The sequence below is a fragment of the Psammomys obesus genome, unplaced genomic scaffold, assembly GCF_907164565.1.
Source record: "Psammomys obesus unplaced genomic scaffold, mPsaObe1.curated_primary_1811, whole genome shotgun sequence".
In the NCBI taxonomy this organism is placed as follows: domain Eukaryota; kingdom Metazoa; phylum Chordata; class Mammalia; order Rodentia; family Muridae; genus Psammomys; species Psammomys obesus.
In genome coordinates this window covers 9,744,226-9,764,295 of record NW_026596109.1, presented here as the reverse complement: position 1 = coordinate 9,764,295, position 20,070 = coordinate 9,744,226, and the positions used below count along the sequence as shown (strand labels likewise).

The following is a 20,070-nucleotide window of genomic DNA, read 5'->3' as shown; positions in this document are numbered from 1 at the left end:
TCTTCCTGGGATGGTGAAGTCACCAGCCAAGATTGAGAAGAAATGCACGGTGACATTCTCACTCTGGGGAAACATCGGGGAGGACAAGCAAAGACCACTGCTTGCTACCTGAGCTAAGGAAAGCCACTGTCATTCCCTTCTTCCCTGTGCGTCTCTTCATGTCGTCAGCACAGCACTGGGCAAAAGAGATGACTCAGTGAATGTGACTCCCAAGAGGGCCTGCTAAGACACACGGGGACACTCAAGATGAGGTTTCTCAGCATGTACGTGACACACTTGCCTCATGAGCCAGTAGGTGACATTTTCCGTTTTGCTTTATTTTGTTTTCGACAGGGTTTCTCTGGGTGGCCCTGGCTGGCTTCGAACTCAGAGATCTGCCTGCTTCTGCCTCTGCCTCCTAAGCGCTGGGATTAAAGGAATATGCCACCATGCCCAGCTAGATGATGGCTACGAGAAAAGGGGAAGGAAATTTATGCTTAGCGCTTTCAGGCAGTGAGAGGGGCAGGCATGGCTCAGCCATGAAGGCACACGCTCAGACTCAGTCCTTTGTCACACCATGCATATTTCAGGTGGAGGCCGAAGTGAATGGCGGGCCGAAGACCCCAAGGGCACAGCTACCAGTCCACACTACAGTAAGCTCAGAGAGAAATCTAGCCTGCTAGCTCTTTATAAGATTTTACTGGGACACAGCCGTGCTCATCTGTACACTGTATGCAGCTGCCTTTGTGCTCCAACGGGAGAGCTGAGAAGCTGAAACATGGCTCACAAAGCCTTGAACATTTGCTAGCCTGCCAATCACAGGCATGGTCTTCCGAGCCCTGAATGAGCTGATGGTTCTCAAGGCTGATGAGGGAAAACTCAGACCTTCGTTAATTTACGAGGAAAGACGCAATACTATACATACTTTGTGGCTTTAAAGCTCATGTCTTCTTTAAAAGACAAAGGAAATAAAAACCAGCTAAAATGGAGTCAAGAAGAGCGGTGGCACTTGGGAGGTGAAGGCAGGGGGACCAAGTGTTCAGAGACAGCCTCAGCTATACCGAGAGTTTGAAATGGGGGGGGGGGCACAACATACCGGGGCATGATGTTAAGGCACTACAGCCAAGGTTTAGCCCACTGTAGACAGCCATAATGAGTGAAAGCTCCCCCCGCCCATCACCAGGACTTTTGGTCCTGAATAAACTGTATTCCATCACTGGAGCGTAACAGCCAGCCTCAGGGGTTGGGGAGACAGCTCCATGCATTAAGGCACTTGCAGCCAGGCTTGATGGCCTGAGCTAGACCCTTGGACCCACATGGTGGCAGAAGAAAACTGACTCTTAGAAACTGACCTTGGCCTCCACAGGTGCACCCCCTCCTGTGTCCCCAGAGCCCCTCCTTGTCAATCATCTCAACTACTTTATCCCTGCTACAGTGCTGGGCTTCTCCTGTCTGGGGCATGAGCATTTGCATTCTTTCGGCAGGTCTGGACTGCTTGGCCCCTTTCCAAAGGACTCAAGTTCATGGAGGAGTCTCTGAGTTTGTCAGGCCTGATGAATGCACGGGTTGGGATGGGACAAAAGAGAGGTGATATGGGGAGCCAGTAAGACCTCAGGCGAAGGTCTCCCTGTTGGACATTGTGTGTCTGTTATCTGTATAAGTGGCCACCTTTTTTAGGGACAAAGCCAGTGTTTGGACTAGCGGGCAGGACCCACAACCTGCACACAGCAGCTCATCTGACTGCTGGGTGCCATCTTCTGTGCCAAGTGTGTGCTAAGCGCTGGAGACATGAACAAGCAACATGACGCCCTTCCCCCAAGACCTGAAGCCTGAAGGGAGACCAAAGCCTAAGTATGAGCACAACAGCGTCAGAGAGAGTGCTGGTGGCAGGGGTGTTTATGCAAGCAGTGATCATGACAACTGTCCAGGGTGCTAATTCTCATCTCTTGCCAACTACTCGGGGGCAGAGGAAAGCCATTATCTTCGCATTGTGAGTGGACTCTGTGGCCTTGCTGGGATCTGCCACAGCCCTGACCAGGTCACGCTTCCCACACCCACTCTTGTCCCCGATGGCTTCTAGCAGGATCCTGACGGCAGACCTTTCCTCTGGCTTCTGTTCACAGTAATGTTTTGGGAATATGTAGGAAGAGAGATGGATCCTGATAGTAACTTACACTGGTTCCTCGGGACACTGGGAGAGTATTCCTGCTTTGCCAGAGCACTCTACTTCCTGCCCCCTAAAACTGCCATTTGCTCTGAAACTAAGACAGTGCCACCGATGCAGCTGGCTCCCGCTGTTGATCACAACAGCACAGGAAGGTGGGGTGCATGTTAAGGGCCTCATCTACCCAGAGAGCCCTCAGGCTCACCTGTGCACACAGCTCTCTCAACCTAATACTCACAGCTCAACAGTCGACACAACCCACCAGAAAGCGGCTGACCCGGCTCTGGAAGCCACAGATCCAAAATGCCCAGAATTCAGCCTCCAGCACCCACCAAACATCAGGATCTGAGGACAGACCAGGAGGCCAGTGGTTTGTACTTTGCTCCAGCAGCTCCCTTAGTAGTTCTGTGATTTCTCAAGCCTCTCCCTTCCTGACGTGCCAGGGTGACCTAGGACTCGGTTCTTTCCTCAGTTAGGGTGAAGCGACAGGTTTGAAATGCCTTCTCTCGAGGGTAGTATACGCAGTCCCTGGAGGACTTTGGCAGCAGCACGGGGAGTATTCTCGGGTAACGGAAGAAGCCAGGGTTGTGGCAGAGGCCTGGCCTGTGTGCCTCTGACAATCCTAACATGGCTGTGAGACAATCATGAGTGTGCGGTGCCAGTCTTCAGGTCAGTGACAGGAGCCGGCTATCACCACGAGGCAGCTGCTAATACGTGAGGCTGTCACTCGAGATCCTGTCCGCCTCCTAGAGTTCTTCAGGAACACCCTATTTTTTCCTTGCTACCCACTCAGGAGTCCCACACGATACAAGGCCCTTCAACAGCAGAGTAGGCAAGCCTGGGAGATGGTTTCCCCTGCCCTTCCCACAACTACTCCCTCGAATGTGACTGGGGACCAGGACTTAGAAAGTAGGATAGGATCACAAATGTGACCATTCCTACCACTCCAGAGTAAGTGTATGGGGGTTAGCTAAGACTAACTTCAGGAAGAGGAACCTGAACAGATCCGTGTGTTGGGTTTGTCCCTTGAAGCAAGGACAGGGGCATGTCAGAGCCTTCTTGAATGACTATGACCTAAGAACCAAGAGTCTTCTCTCTGAGGAGAGAACCTGCATTTGGGAAAAGAATTCGCCCAGACTGACGGAGGGACAGAGATGGGCCCTGAGAGCAACATGTCTGACCCTTGCCCTGGGGACCAAGAGCTGCTGTACCGGCGGGGTGAGGATAGCAGGGGCAATCCAGACAGGGCTCCAGAGGCTGTACTAAGAAATGTAGCGTTTAACAATTAAGGACGCCATGGAAAGGAAGAGTGCTTGACATGGCAATCTAGGATGGCATCTGACAAGTGTGCCGTGGCCACTTGGAGGCCTAGCAGAGCCCAGGCCGAAGGCTATCAAGTGAGCCTGTGTGCTACATGAATGAATGGTTGAATGCTGGCCTCTGGGAAGGAACCCTGTAGATTTCCAACCATTCTCATGTGCTTTGGTTCAATTTGCAGCTGGTGAAGAGCTGTTTCTGCTTTACAGGCAAGGGGAAAATAAAACTCAAATGATGCTCAGGCAGATTCTGGTGGCATAACCTGATGTCCCTGGGGTCCAAGAGCAGGTCTCCGTTACGCTCACAAGAATAAGCTGCTAGGAACAGAAGCAGAGGCTCCTGAGCCCACAACTCCTTTCCCTGTCTTCATTTGCCCCGTAGGCTCCTGCTGGCTACACCAAAGAACAAGGAGTCTGGGTGGCCAAAACCCAGGGAACAAGTTAAGTGGGCAGACTTCAGCAAGAATTTGGGAAGCTGCCTCATTAAATGGCCATATGGGATGGGTGTCTCACAGGCACCGACCCTGTCGGTGGAACAGCAAGCATCCCAATGCTGGTAGGTACAGAGCAGCCAGCACCAGGCAGGCTTTCCTGTGCAACTTCACAAACGGCCCTAAGGAGTCATGGCTAGATCGTCAACCCCAAATACAAGGTGAAGCAACTGAAGTACAGAGAGGTTCGCTGCATTTTCTGGAGCAGCTCTAGGCACCAGGAAGGATACACTGCTTCATGGAGGAAGGAGGGTTGGGGTTCTGTACCTGCCTGATCCAGAGCAACAGCAGGCTCCCTGGGCCCTGCCTGCATGGACCTGTGGCTGTTCCTCGCCTTCCAGCAACACTAAGAAACTCTGAACTTGCAGACAGTGGGGGCTAGCCCATCACCCTCCAGCACAGAGAGAAAGTGCAGGGCTCCTACGGCACCTCAAGCACTGCCCACATTGTCACCAGGAAGAGACAAGGCCCTGTTGCTCCCAAGGCCCTGCTCATAGCTGCTCCACACCTACCCTGCCCGCACACAGAGCTGACATCATTGTCACCTCCTGGGTTGAGGGGCCGAACATCTAGCACAGAGCTGGCACCTCATGAAAGCTGTGCCTGTCTCTTCTTAATACCTCATTCACCACCATTTATTCTTAGCAAGAGACAGGGATTTTCTGGGAGAAAGCTCACAGAAGCTTGGTGGGCCTGGGCTGGAGGCTTCACCACTGTCAAGGCCTTCATGCCTAGGTAGGGGAACGCTGCATGGAAACGGGCCGCAGACCCAAAGCTCAGGTGGCGGGCCCTGCCACATCCCCTGTCCTCAGGCTACACTAGATGGTTGAACTGCTTCTGAATCCTGTCCCAGGACGCATACCTATATCTTCCCAGGCAGCATATATAATTTTGCTGACCCAGGGGGCCATCCTGGGTCATCTGTGTACTGCATAGGATTCTGCCGGAATTCTCTTCCTCAAACCCCTTCTGCTACAAGGGCTAAGCAAGTCTGACCTCTTTTCCGTTAAGGAGGAAAACCTCACACAATTTGCTGATGTGATGGCAGGCCAGGCAGTGAATGTCTCCCCCTGCAATAGGCTGTAGAGGAAGTAGCTCCCACAAATGGGAGCACCTTCACAAGAGACTCTTATTGGGGAAAGGAAAGAGCAGAGACTCGGGTAGCTGGCTAGCAGCACAGGCTATTGGCTCTCAGAGGTAGACAAGAGAACTCAGTGCTAAAAGAAACCCACGAATAAAATGCGTGGAAAGGAGGAACCAGGCCCCGGTCTTCAGCAGCAGTAGGCACCGGTCCACAGGGCATTAGATGCATAAATGCTGGGCTTGAGAAGTAAGGCCTGCCAAGGGCAGGGAGCAGCCATTAGGCTGCCTGCCCGGGGTCTCCTGCCTCCTTGGGAAGGAGGGCACCGACGGGGCTGTGTGGTGTCGGAGGCAACCAGCAGGGCTCCACAGTGTGGGGCTGGCCCTGCATTAGGGGGCAGTTGCAGCCTGCAGAGCCGCTGGGGGCTTTGTTACTGAGCAAATCTCCCAGGCGCTGACTGCTGACGCATAGCTAACAGGGAGGCAGACATTGATTTATGTTCAACTTTCCATTTCATCAGTGAGAGTTACGGCACTACATGTGGAGTGCGCCTTTTTTTTTGAGAGGGAGGGCGGGCAGGCAGCTGGAGTGTGCAGACACAAACCTGTCCACACACATGCACACTGGCAGGAGTACCAGCCAAGCCCCAGCCAGCCGCTCTGGCAGCCTGGCACGTCAGGAATAACCTTTTGTCCACGGTTGCTAGGAGCCCTGGTGCCGGTCATCTGCCACTGGGCAGACGCAAGGCACCAGGCTGGGCACTGGGTGAGTATACCCTGACCTCTGTGGAGGTGATGGTGGCCAGGAAAGGTGACTGGTTGTAAGGCTCTGTCGCTGAGCAGAAGGACAAAATTAAGTCCCAGGCCAGGTAGGAAGGCTCTCTGAGGACACACAAGAATCTGTCAGCGGGGCTAGACGAAATCCAGGGTATGTTGCTCTTGGGGTGGGGGTTGGGGGACCCTATAGCTGGCTTCTATCACAGTGAGGAGAGGTGGAAAGTTAATCAATCGCTCCCAGAGCATGCTGAGTTGAACGGGTAGGGCTACGGTAGGAAGGACCTCGCCTCCAACTGAGGTTTGGAACCAGCACTGGGCACTTCATCCCTAATCCTTCTCAGCAGGAGTAACCTTGCCTTCTGTCAGTCTGGAAGCAGATGACTGAGAGGCCAGGAAGCTGGTGAATGGACACAGAGCTCCTACCCCCGGGGGTGGGATCACACAGCACCTGTAGACCTTTAAGCCACGGACAACAGCCTAGGCAACAGCTGGAAAGACAATCAGGTTGACATGGTCTGCGGTCCTCTGCCTGGTCCAGGACCATCTTTCTAGACAGACCTGTCCAACCCAGCAGAGACTCCTCATCCGTGCTGCAGCCATGCTGTCAGCTCTGGGGCCTACCTTCTGAGTCAATACAAATCCCAGAAGACAGGAGGTGGGTATCTCCTCAGGGGTGAAGACTTCACTCTACCTCTAAAAAGGTAAGATAGCTCCACTGGAAAGGGCCTGAGCATCAGGACAGGCAAGGAGGGGACTGAAGGGGCAGGAGACATTCATTTACCCCAATCCCTGCCGCTCCAAACTGCCCAGCACTGCCTCACCCCAGCCTGCCCTTCTATGTGGCGTGTCTCACTGTGAGGTCCCGCCTTATGGCCCCTGTCCACATCTCCCTCGGGTAGTGTTCACCAGAGTTCCCCAACCTTAGGGGCCATGTCTGACACCCATGAATCTGGTTTTTGCCCCGTTCCCTGCTTCATCATCTTTCCCACATGCTCCGAGTCCTTACATCAAGCCTTGGTTAGTAGCAGGTTTCAGAAATCAGGAAACTGAGGTTTAATTCTTTCCCCACCCCAGACTTGAAGTGGTCAGCAGGGCAGTAGTGGTGTCTACCCTATGGCAGCGGGTCTCTGGCTGGAGGAATGGCCCGCGTGGTCTCTGCTCCCCACTTTCTTCTGCAGAGGAAGGCAGGAAACAGCATCGACTTTTAGAGCTGACCACTGCCACCAGCCATGCCTTCTTTATCTGGTGTTGACCTCCCTGGAAACATACCACTCTCCCCAAGGCTCAGGGCCTGCAAGGTTCTCTACTGGGCGTCCTCTCTCTGCTTCCCACCACACCACTGTCAAGCAGCTCACTACTTCAACATGAAATCTGCCGACGGTAGAACTGCCTTCTCCACAAGGCTTCCAATTAGCTTCTCTCTATGCCCTCAAGGACATGGAGTCCAAGGCTGGAGCTGCACAAGACAAGGTTGTCTCCACCATTTGGCAGAATGTCAACAACCGGCAGAGCCCTCTTGAGGCTACCTCTCTCGGGAGACTGCCGCTGAGTCTGCAGGAAGGGTTGGGGTTGTAGATCTCTTCCTCCTATTTGCTTATTTCCCTATTTTCCAGCCTGTGTGCAGTTCTTCCTCCTTGTGGCCTTGTCCTGGAACCTGTCATAGAGGCGGAGGGTAAGGCAGGTCCTCTGAGGCAGAGCTCAGCTTATTTCTGAGGCATTGGCACAGCTGGAAATGAGGAATGTGGCAGGAAGGAGGCCTCACTGGAGTCGGTGCTGGGGAACACTGATCACTGTCTCCAGAGCTGAGGTTCTGATAGGAGGAGACGGTTCCCTCTGCTATCCAGGATTAAGACACAACTTTTAACCCTGTGATCTTTCTGGGCCCCAGTGACACCAGTTACCTTCTCCCTCCGAGACTCCATGTCCACATCTATGAATGAATGACCCGACGGGGCTAGGCATCCTAGAATGTTTTCTATGCTCTCACAGATCCTCTGGTGCAGCCAACACTGCCAGTAGGTTCCTGTGGGACTCGCTTGCTGGACAACCCCATTTGGTTTCTGGCTGGAAATTTAGGTGCTGCCTTTTCAAGTGGACAGTCAGACAGACACCTCAGTAGCTGTGGATGGAGAGTGGACAAAGGGCCAGAAAGCCAGGAGTTAGACTCTGAGGACAAACTATTTACTGGACAATGTAGGGTAGTCCTTCACCTTTCGAAGTCTCTCCTGCCCAGCCCTGCCTCATGGGCAGAACCACTGAGCAAACCGAAAGTAAGTTACATGCTTTCAAATACACAACTGAAGATAATTACTGCAATTTCAAAACAGAAACAGCCTGCACCCACTGCCGTCTATACTCTATGACCCTCTGCTGTCCTGTAACTGTCCAGGTCTGGACCTAGAAATCTTTACTGAAGAGTCTCCCCTTGAGGCCAAGAAACTAGGAGATCTGGCCAAGCCAGTAGGCCTAGCCAAAGCCAACCAACCTGCTTGCCAGATGTGAGGTCTGAGTTAAGCTGTAAGGGGGGAAATGCCGCTGCTTGACTGTGTGAAGTCCATCGGGGTTTAGAGCAGAAAACCAAAGTTGGGAGACTGACTAGTGCAGACCGCACCAATCTACTGATGAGGACAAGCAGGAGCCAGCAATAGAGAGCACCGGCACAAGGTCATTCAGCAAGCACGTGGCCAAGTCCTCTGTGCCCTTCTCCCGAGTGCCAGTCCTGGATACCCAAGCTGGCCTTTGCTCAGACTTTGTGTGGTCAGAACTCCAGGTCAGCACTTCAGGGCTGGCAAGACCTCTGTTCTGTAGCGTGAATGTCACAAATAAACTTGGTTCAAACATGTCCTGTTTTCCAGTCTAGTACTGCCAGGTACTAGATTGTTGACCCACCCTGGCTAGACTCTGCAAGGCCTCCAAGAACTCCCCCATTTGGATACTAGGTCAGTATCCAAATCACACATATCTCCCATCACTCCACAGGCCTAGATGACAAGCGCTGCCATCTCAGAAACCTAGACCCAAAGGAGAGACAGCAAACAGGGAGGGCCTCTTGCATTGGTTGGCCCAACCTTCTAACTGCACGAGTGGCCTTCCTGCCTGGCAGTCAGGAGCCTAAAGGAGGAAGTTCCGTGTGCTTTTTTCTGAGGGGGCCCCATAGGCAGCAGTCAGCTGTTCCCTCCCGACTACCCTGGAGGCCCTAATGGTTTCTAAATTTAGGGCCAACTGGTGTTAAGAATTTTGACTTGGAAAAGGTGTATGAAACTGCAGGACAGGGGCTGGACAAAGCTGGCCCAGCCACCTGGGCTGGCTTCCCAGGACACAGGCCTCTCATGGCACAGCCACCTGTCCAGGCTGCAGCCAAGAAGAGAAGTACAATTGTTGACAACAGATAAAACTCTCGATATCATCTCTATTTTCCTTCCAATATCAGAGCGGCTGCCTGAGGACAGTCAAGGGCGGCAATCAATTGCTAATATTCCTGTCGAGGGATGCTCTGTTCCGGAAATGGGCTGTCACCTCCTCCTTTAGAGAGAGATGTCCTTTCTCTTTGCAGGGGCCCAGGCCAAGTGGTCAGCACTGAGGACAGCAAGCACCATGCAGAGTGCCTGGCCTGCCCCACCTCCCTTCATCTGACCGACGGGGAATAAGAAACATGAACTGTTCAGAGTCGGTGGGAGAGCAGAGAGGCTCAGGCACCAGAACCTTCCTGAATGACCCAGCCAACCCTTGGCAGAACCTTGCCTGGGGAACAGAGATGATCTCAAGGCAAGAGTCTAAAAGATACCTCTGTTTTAACAGTGGCTGGCAGTGGCTAAATAAGGGCAGGAATCAGTCTGGGCTTTCTGACCACACACCCCCAAACGTCATAGGGGAGGGCCTGTGAAGTATGACTGGAATTAGAACTTGACCATGGAAGATTATAGCAAAGCAGGAAGCTGGGAGTTGCCCGCATATCAAGCAGAGCATTCCTTGTCTTAGGCTGAGGCCAAAATAGAAGTCAATGGCCTATTTTTAAAAATACAACTGGCAGTTTAGAGCACTTGTTGCTCTTGTGAAGGATCCAGGTTAGGTTTTCAGCACCCACAAGTGGTTCCTAACTATCCACACCTCCAGCTCTTAGGGATCCAGCGCTCTGCCCTGATCTCCACTGGCATCAAACACATACACGGAATACATCCATGTATGCAGGCAAAACACTCACTTGCATAAAATAAAACTTTAAAAACATATTTAATTTGTTCAAACAAACAAACAAACAACAAACAAACAATCCACTTCTGGATAGTGGCCTATTGTCCACTTCTGAGATAGTACCCTCCAATGGGTACCTGGGAGACCTGGATGCACTCTGCCTGTTGGTACTGTATCAGGGCAGAGATCTGTGAACCAGACAGAGAACCACTGAGCAGAACCACAGTAGGGGGCCCCTCGAGATCCTTGTCACCCTCTGGTAAAGGCCAGGGTCCACACAACTATTGTCTTTCTTTGATCAACAGGTCCCAGGTATCTTACTTAAGCTCCTGCTTTCCCTCAGGCTCTCTTCCTTTCGTCTGTAGTCTTACCCTACGACTTCTGAAGCCGCTCCCGTCTCCACCACTGGGACAGGGCCTCAGTTTTGGTGGTACGCTGGCAACACACACAGATCCCCCTGTGACCACCCGACGCCCTGGAACATCATCCCTGTACCTCTCTCTTCTCACTGCCAGATGATGAGCAGTCCACTATTTCTGTTTTAGGGGATGAGCGAATTTCACTGAGGTCCTTCTCGGTGGGTAACGTGCCCTAGCCCTCCTCTTCCCATATTCACCGGGAACTAAAATGTGCAGTCTCAAGAAAGGGGAAATTCTCCCAGGTTGCATCCCAGGAAAGAGGGAGAGGAGCCCCAACGTTTCCACGCAGTGCCAATCCTGTCTTTGTTCCTGACTCCAAGGCTTCCATCCTGGGGCCCCTATGCTCCAACTTTGCCCTCCTGGGCTTTCCACTGAGAGCTCTCTCCACAACCTTTAGACGGTGCGGACAATCAAGCACTTCTCCATCTTAGTGAGCTCCACCAGGAAAGCCTCTCTCACTAGGCCCTGCAGGCTAAGGCTGACAAGCTCTCCAAGGCAGCACTCCTCCCGGCCCTGACTTGGCTGAAGAGGAATGAACACCAAAAGGGAAGGGAGGGGATGAAAAAGGAGGTGTGGAGGGGGTGGTGGCCACACCCAACCCTGACAAAACAGAAAGGTGATTTCACACCTCCTGTACTCCTAGCCTTGCCAGAAAGACCAAGGAGGTGTGTTGAGGAGGTGGAGCTTCCACCCCAGTTGGGATCCCTTCCTGCCTGCGGGCAGGCAGGCAGAGCGAGGGCACAGATGCTCATGATCGCATTCGGAAAAAAAATCAGTGGTTAGCCAGAGCGAAAGGATGTTGAGATCGGCCAGAATGGTGGGGCTTTTGTTTTTCTAGTTACGCCTAAGGTTTGTAGTTTGGACAGGAAAAGTAAACAACAATGATGACAGCAGCAACAGAACAGAAACAAAGGACAGTTTACTCACTAAAAGGGGGAAAGACAAAGAATACGTCTTTTGTTATAAGCAGACTCCACATCGGCCTGGGAGCACTAACCTCTCTCCGCCCCCACTCCTAGGTTGGACAGAAGGGCACCGCCACAGCCTGCCTAGGTACACACCATCCCAGCTCTTTTCTTCCCTTACACAGCTTTTGGAGAAGTGGATGAGATGAGGGCTCAAGGCCTCAACCAGCACACATGGACTGTATTTAAACCATGGCAAACCAAGCAACTTTCCTGCCCTCCTCCCCTCCCACCTGCCCAGCACAGGGCCCCGGGCCAGTACGTACCTGAAAGAAACCTGGTGGGATGGGGCCTCCGGGCATCCCATCATTGGGGGGAATGTTGCCAAGCACAGGGCTTGGGGCAGCTGCTGCACTCTGCGGAGACAGAAAGAGGAGGTCAGCGGCAAACATCCATCCACACACGGAGCTTTTGGTCCCTGCCCTGAACACACTCTTCCCCCTCAAAGGCCACTTTCTATACAAAGCCCCGCAGAAGTATTATTCAAGGGGCAAGTCATGGGCTCTAGGACCCCAGTGCTTCAACTCTAAAATAGGGACAGGGGCCAACGTCGACCTTTAGGCACACTGTGAGGGAGGGGTGTTTGTGTGTGGAATAGGGATACGGGAAAGGTACTCCTGCAGTAGCTGGCGGAGTGGCAATGCGCATGCACAGTGTCCACTGTTGGCAGCACACCTGGCCTTTCCACCAGCTGCTCTAAGAAGCTGGGGGGACAAATTTCATAAACAGTGGTGCCCTCTCCAAATTGCTGACAGGGTGCACAGAGCAAGTCAATAAATATCCATAGTTTACTGAATAGGTGACAGGCCAGTAAGGAAACACCCAGGTTAGAACGAAGGACGTATGTGTTCTGACCCTCATTGGGACCCAAATGCCTCTTGGGAAGAGTGTGGGTTCCACAATGAGAGACAGTCGTTACTCTTCTTGTTGAATGCTGCTGTCCTGGCATCCACTTGGTACATCTGTCTCAACAAATGCCTCCTGGAGTGGGCAGACTTTGGATGTCTGGCCACCTTCCAACAATCGTGTCCAACCTGCTGGCGCGCCTGGCTCTGTACGCACACAAACTTGAGGCTGAGATGCCACAGCCCTGCCTTGAGGAAGTCACAGATCTGGGCCTTCCCACCTGAGTTTGCTCCCTGTTTTCTCTACGAAAGCTCTATGTCCCTACTGGACCAGGCTGGCCTTGAACTCATAGTTAATCTCCTGCCTATGGGATTAAGCTGCACTTTTTTGGGATGCCCAACAACTACCCCTCCGAATCAGGAGCAAAAAGAACACTAAAAGAGAGAGGGTTTGAGATAAGAATCCACGCATTCCTTGGGTGCTTGAGAAAGAGGTGTTGCATTGAGCTCCCTCGTCCTTCATAGACCTCATTAACTGACCACTGACTAGAGACCTGGAATCACTGCTACCTTGATAGGATCTCTAATATTTTGACTAACATTTTGGATTAGTACATTCTGAAGTGGTTTGCCCTGGCAACTGTAGTTCTATTTTCACAATACAATATCCAATTCCCTTGTTATTTGGGTATTTGACTTTTTACCTATTGAGGTATTTGTTACAGTGTGTGGGGGGGAACGATGACAAACTTTTAAATGAAAGGCTGAACCCATGAGTACACCGCTGTTTCCCTTTCAGGTACAGCTCACCCATGACGAGGAGTGGGTGAGAGGCCAGGGCAGCCACGGCGGTGCTAACTAAGCCAACAGCAGAGCTCTTGGCATTTCACCATCCTCCAGTGCTGACAACAAAGGCGACCACGTCAGCCATGAGGAAGAGGCTGGAGGTCGGGAGCTGGCTTCTAGCATGAAAAGCCTCCTCCAGCAGGCAGGTGGAGGAACTCTGCTGGTTGCGGGATGGTCACTTAAAGGCTTGGAAAAGCAGCAACTGGGGCCATTGCTAAGAGACTGGGGAGGGCTCAGGAGAAACTATTACAGACCCTGACCAAGGGGACCTGGTCTATATCTGACCTGCCCTCATCCTCCCACACCGTAACCACAGGGGCTGCTTATCTATGCCCAAGACCCAGCACAAGGTGAGGCATACAGCAAGTGTTCAATAAATGATTACTTTATTACTCAAGGACCTGCTCAAACCTGACCACTTGGAGCCAGACCTTTCAGGGCTGCTAAGAACAGGCCTCTCCCTGTGGTTTTGAGTGCTGAGACTTCCATTAAGGCACTCAACAAAGCGTCTCGTGTGAGTTTTCTCAACAAACCCAAACCCCTGGCACATTCTCTAGGCCTATAGCATAACAAACTGCACAGCTGCCTAGGACGAAACACCCACACATGAATCAAGGCAGAAAGGACAGTAGACCTGAAAGGCCAGGACCTCCCACCTCAGACTCAGGTCCCGTCAGGTGTGGGGACTCTGCTCCCTAAGGTCTGCCCATAGGGGTCCGTACAGGCTGGAAAGAGGATGGAAACAGAGGAGCATGCAGGATGAAGCAGCAACCCTCCCTGTATCTAACCCTTCACTGGCTACAGAACACTCAAAGATTAAAAGGCACCTGAGACCTGCCTGTCTCTAGACCCTACACCTTCCTCTCCAGCACCCATTCTAGCGTGAACATATGGGGAAAGGAGAAAACACACACATACACGTATGCACACATATATGGATACATGCCCTCAGATTCATAGATTCTTACATTTGTACCCATCAAGTTCCAGGAAAAATGAATAAAGCCAGGGGTGGTTCAGACTGTTCAATGGGTAAAGGTGCTTGCTGCCAAGCCTGACAACCTGAGCTGGACCAGAACCCACATAGGGCAAAGAGAGAACCAATTCTCCCAAACTGTCCTCTGACCTCCATGTGCATGAAGTGCCTGCCCCCATAAAATAAATAAATACTTATTTTTCTAAGTGGTCATATGATCCCTAGATTCTCCCAGGTCAGCCAAACACTCCTGATTGAATAATAGGGCAACAAAAATAGTACTTTATCGTACAGATTCTTCCCTTCTTGACCTTCCCAACTCTCAGGCCTTGCCATATAGCAGCAAAGCCACATGTGAAACTACCAACAGCAAGCCTTCCTTGACTGAAATTCAAGCCAGGGGCCATGTGGCAGAGGGCCCAAGCCAGCAGGGAGTAGGTGTGGTCCTGTCTGAAATGGCCCCTGGGTAGAGCAGGAGACCCATGCTGCTCCCAGCAGGCAGTGCCCCAAGAATCTATGCAGAACCCTGGGCTAGCCTGGTGCATCCCAGCAATCACAACACTGAAGATGCACAGCGGGCATTCAAAGGATGGAGAGGATGTCAGCATCCCACAGAAAGGTGAAACCAGAGCAGTGGCGATTTAAGACGTGCAAAGTGGTCCCTTGGTCTCCAGAGACCCCGGGACTGTGGATTTTAGTGGAATGTGCATTCGAATTCTGCAGCTCAGAGAAATCAAAGCGCTGATCTACAAGAAGAGACAAAAGAAACTGGTGTGGGAAACAAGCCCCAGCGACATAGGGTCCCCGGCTTCAAACAGACAGGAGGCTAGCACATGGGAAGAGTGTGAACACATCTGCCCAGCACCAAGGAATGGCTCTGGGTCCAACAACAGATCCAAGCTACACAAAGCCTCCTTGATCTGTATCCCAGGCTGCCTTGGAGGGCTGGAGCAACCTGGGTTCCTCACTAGTGACAAGGCAAAGGGAGATTGCTATATTGCCTACTGCCGTGTAGGGTGTCCTGGGAATTATCATGGGAAGAACTCTGGACCAAGGGTCCTCAATGCTTAGCTCTGGCCACAAACCACCCACCAATGCACGAGCCTCTGGCACACAAAGCTGCTGAGGGTTCTGTCATCCCCGGGCCACCTGAGCCCTTTACCCAAGCACCTAAGGAAAGGCGACAATGCACATGAAAGAGGCCCAAGCAGCCACAGCCAGGCCACTAAGCTCAGGGGAGGCAGAGCTGCACATGTCCTATCCCTCAGCAGAGGATTAACGCAGGGACGGACGGATTTTTATTCTGATCCCATAAACCAGAGACGGGGGAAGTGGGAAGTGTTTGTGCCCCAGCGTCCTAGGAAGCTGCCGTTTCTGGTTTAATCTGTAAGGAGACTGGGTCTTATGGTAACACAGTTAATAATTAGGTCTGACTTTAGTCCCTACATGTCTGATCTCAGAATCAGGAGACCCAAGGACCAGTCTTCGCAGCAGGCCCTACAGTTCTCAAGAAAAGCTGTATACTTTTTGGCTCGTGAAGAGAAACAGCAGACAGATCATTAAACCATCCAATAATCACAATTCCTTCTGTGACTGAGGTCACCTGTGTGTTCTGAACATTCCCACGGAGGCTGACCTTCTACTTGGCCCTCTCTGTCAACTACTTCAGAGAGTGTCATTTGTGAAGAAGCGGGGAGTGAAACTGTGAAAGTAAGATCCCTCCACAGGGCCTGTGGACCTAACTTGCAAGTGGCCTGAATGGAAGAAGAGAAATGAGGCCAGTGGGAAGTAAAGGGGCTGCAGGGCTCGTACTCCACAAGCATTCTGGTGACCAGCACCCACCCACAGGCTGGGAGATGACAGGGTGCGGTTTGGTCTGAAAGGTCTAGAAGATGAAGTGAGTTGTGGTGATGGCGGAGGCTGAAGGACATGGAAAGGTGCTCCAGGCAGGCACTAGAACAGAGATTAGGGGGATCAAGGAGGCTTTAAGGAAGAGGTGGCACTCAAGCCAGGGCCTTACAGGATAGCAGGACTCAAAAGATACAGGAGATCCAGCAAGAGATTAACTGCTGACATCTTAACCCTCTCTCCCAGCACGGGGCTCCTGAGGCGTCTTTCAGGGCACAAATCCCCACAGTGCCTTGTCTATCTAGGGCCCACTCCATCTCCAGACAGGTGTGGACATGAGCTCCCTTCTCCCTTGCCCAGTAGGAGGGGCTTCCTTCATATGAGAGGCCAACTGCTGCCCAGAATGGCTGTACTATTCTGTGCTCTTGACCCTTTGCTAGCCTATGGCTACACATAAGAAAATGCAGGTCTCCATGAGACCTGTCTGAAGTTTCAGGGCTCAGAATAGGAGATACGCTGTCAGGTCCCAATGGGCTGAGACCATGGTGCCTGGTAAATCCCAGCTTCTCCCCTCCCAGTTTGGAGCTGGATATTACTGGCCACCTAGAAACTGAGGTCTGTATTTAAGTGCTAATGCTCTGAGTCACCAGAACTGGGAATACCTGGACACCTCACATTGCCTCACTCGGTCCTTCATGGTCACACAGAGAAGAAAGGAAACCTTGTTCCCTTTTGGGACAACCAGGGGAGGGATCCTGCTGGGTGGAAAAAGCAGGTGCTAAGCAATCGGAAGCTCTGAGCACTGATACAGAAGCGGACAGATGACAGGAAGGCCCAGTTTTCTGAGTTTGTTGTGTATGCTCATTTGTGAGGTGAGGATCTCTCTATGTTGCCTAGGCTGGCCTCGAATTCCTACTCTTGAGCTCAAGAAATCCTCCTGCCTCTGTCGAGTAGCTGGGACCACAGGCACACTACACAGTGTGAGCGGGAAAGTCTGTGACTAGGAAGACCTGGCTTCCTCAGGCTGAGAGGAGGCCCCCATACCACAGGCTAGCCTAGGAAGCACCAGGCTATTCTGGGAACTGGATCAAAGCGTGCCTCTTGGTTAGACATGGGCTCCCAGTTGCTAATGCCGACTGGTTGTGCCTTGGACCCTGGCCTGGGTGCCCACCTCTACGAGCGCACAGGTCTCTCAAGCCCGTGGTGTGGGCTTGGCCTGTCTGTGCACACAAGGCCGGGGAGGCTGAGGGACAGCAGTGGTCCTGGATGAAGACAGATCAACACGCATGCTTTCTGTACAGTGATCGTTTTCCTCTTACAAGAGATGGCTTCTGCCGTCAGTGAGACACACACACACACACACGTGCACACACTGCCTGCTGTCTTCAAGAGCGACTCACAACCAGAACATGTCACAGTGGACCAGTGACAGCTCCTTCACAAGAAGGCTAGCAGTTGCTCCTACAGAGTGGAAAATTCCCTGGCGTGGCCCCGCAGCCGCGCTCAGCTCTGACGACAACTTAATCCTGCCGGGACCAAGGTGCACACAGAACGGAAGCTGCTGCCTTTAGGAACTTTTTTGCTTTTGAGTTTTTAAAGGAATTATTAAAGGCAAAGTCCTCCACATATCTTTCAAGGATGGAAGCTCACACCTCCTGAGCCGGCACTCAATTTACTGGGTTCAGAGTCACTTTTCCTCATCCTCCGCTGTGACAGGATGATTGCGCATAGTCTCAAAAGTTCACCGGGGTCCCTGATATCAAAGCCAAGAAGCTAACCCTGGGTGGGGAAGGGGTGCACAACTTAAACCCACGCTCGTCTCTTCTACACAGAAGAGTGGATCGGAATCCTCGGGCTCTCTTGTCTAGCCTGGGGGCAGCGACGAGGAGCCGCCCACCGTGGTTCGCACAGCCATCCCTAGCTCACGGCCCCATACCCCACTTGCGAGATCAGAGCCGAGCAGATGCCTCCTAAGCCTTTAAAGCGCCACTAATTGGGCTAATTTCGCTAACAGTCTCTGTTTCGTCCCCCACCCTGCGTCAACCAGCGTCCTTTGGTACTGCTGGAGAGATGCAAGCTGTTGGCTTTAGTGTTATTTTGTCAGCCATTAAACGATTCATCGGAGTCATTAATTGATTTATTACTGCTGCCTGCTCAGAGGGTTTAGCAAATAAAGAATGATGTAGGTCACAATGTGAAGGAAATTGGACCAAACACCACCACAAGGAGCTGGGCCCTCAAGAGTGCCTGCCACTGTCCGCTCCAGCAGCCCTCCAGCCCAGCTGCCAGGTAGGAGTCAGTACAGGGTCTGCCTCTTGCACAGAGACATGGGAGGTGGGGGGCCGCGTCTGGGGATTCTGAAACCAGCTTATGAGAATCTGCCAGACACTGTCAACAACAGAGCAGGAGGGCAGAAGCCTAAATTGGGCACTAAGCTGCGAAGCGAGGAGCCTAAAGATGAGGCCTCCAAGGTGCCTGTTCTAAGTCTCTACTCCCCTGGAGGTGACATACAGGACAGCAACAGTTGACATGTTAACAGGTACCTCCTAATGCCTGGCCTTTTATGTGCTTATCTCTGATCCTCTCAACAGTCCTACAGTTGAGGTATTATCTTCCCAGTGTTACAGAGAAAAGTGAAGCTCAGAGAGCTGACCTGCCCCAGGCTGCATGGCAGGCCAGAAAGTAGCAGTCTAGGACTCAAACCTGGTGGATCTGACTTCAAAGTCCACATTTCTTCCCTTCTATCATATCTTCAGACTGACATAAAAGAGCCCAACACCTGCAGCTCAGCTCCGTGGGAACTGACAGAAAAAGGCAGGGGACCAGGAATAAGGCCACTCTGTCCTTCTCAGAGCCCTAAGCTCTTGGTTTACGGGATGACAGGGCTAAGGGGCAAGCCCTGAGGTCACACCAAGTGATAAGAGTCCGGAGCTCAGCCATGCCGCCAGGAACATCATACCACCGACATCCACCACATGGCCTGGTGCCCCCCCACCCCTTGTGAGCACCCATGTTGGAGGGAGCCCTCTCAGACCCTAAACTGGGCAGACCAGTTTCCTTGAAGCCCAGTCATACGTTATTTGCTTGGCTATACCAGGCTCAACCAAAAAAGCTGGCCCTGTCACTCTCTTCCCAACTATTCAGGGTTCCAAACAAACCAAAAGGAGTGGCACTGAGGAGAGAGCAATGTTGACACCTCTGAGTTTAGAGTAAGGGATAGAGAAGAACCAGGATGTCAGCATGGTCTCTAAAATATGTACCAAGTATTTGTGGTCCTGAGGGAGTGTAGAGGCCAGCATGTGCTTTGGTATGCTAAAAGGCGCCACAGACAGCCATGTCCCTTCTGCCAATGATAAGGGAACTGGCTCCTTTGGTGGAGGGGACCTGGAGTCCCAAACCCCTGAGGAATGCTGGCTTCTGTTTAACCACCAGAATTTGGTTTTCTTGTTGTCCCAGTAAAGGGTACAGAGACCTGCTGAAACCGGACATCTGAGACCCTGACCTGGAAAGGCTGGAGGTGGACACTTCTGAAAGGATTCATGAGTTCTATGGCTTGGAAGTCCAACTTCTGGAGCAGGCATGATATTTTTCTTACACCCACCACGAAGGTGATGACAGCATAAAGAAATGGTCCCCACAAGACATGTACCAAGGCCCAACCAACCAGCTTCTAGGTTCCATTTGGCAAAGAACAGCTTGCTATCACTTACACACTTTCGGACCTGGTCTCAGCTGCCAAAAGCCTTTCTTGCATTTGATGTGTTTGTTCAACCACCTGTGCAAGGCTGCTCCCTCTCTCTAGAATGCTCTCCTCCGCCTAGCGATGTCCCTTCGTCCTCCGAGAGCTCCTCGTCACACCTGACTGTTAGTTCCTTATTAAGTTAGCCAGCTGTCTTCGCAAGGGCGGGGAGGGTGTGGTGTACGGCGCAGAGAAGATGCTGTCTCAGTGACAGTCCTTGGGTGAATAACATTCCTGCAGGAATCCTGCCTTTCAGGAACAGTTCCCACATCCCACAAGGTCAGATCCCAAGGCTCTCCGGCTTTCCTCTAACTTTCGGCTAGGCGGCATCCAAATAACCAGTTGCTTCATCACGCATGCACACATGCACAGCCCCACACATCTCAGGACTGTTCCCAGGCATGGCCCTGCTTGGCAACTGAGAACGCCTGGGT

General features: G+C 52.2%; 1 protein-coding gene across 4 annotated transcripts in view; it reads right to left on the bottom strand.

The window, feature by feature from the left end:
* The window catches only part of Ssbp3 (single stranded DNA binding protein 3), a 134,398-nt gene that overhangs the window by 25,627 nt on the left and 88,701 nt on the right, over window positions 1–20,070 (bottom strand). For all 4 annotated transcript variants that reach the window (XM_055628888.1, XM_055628890.1, XM_055628889.1 and 1 more), the window contains exon 5: window positions 11,649–11,738. In XM_055628888.1, the coding sequence (XP_055484863.1) occupies window positions 11,649–11,738 (90 nt within the window). The remainder of the gene's footprint in view (window positions 1–11,648; window positions 11,739–20,070) is intronic.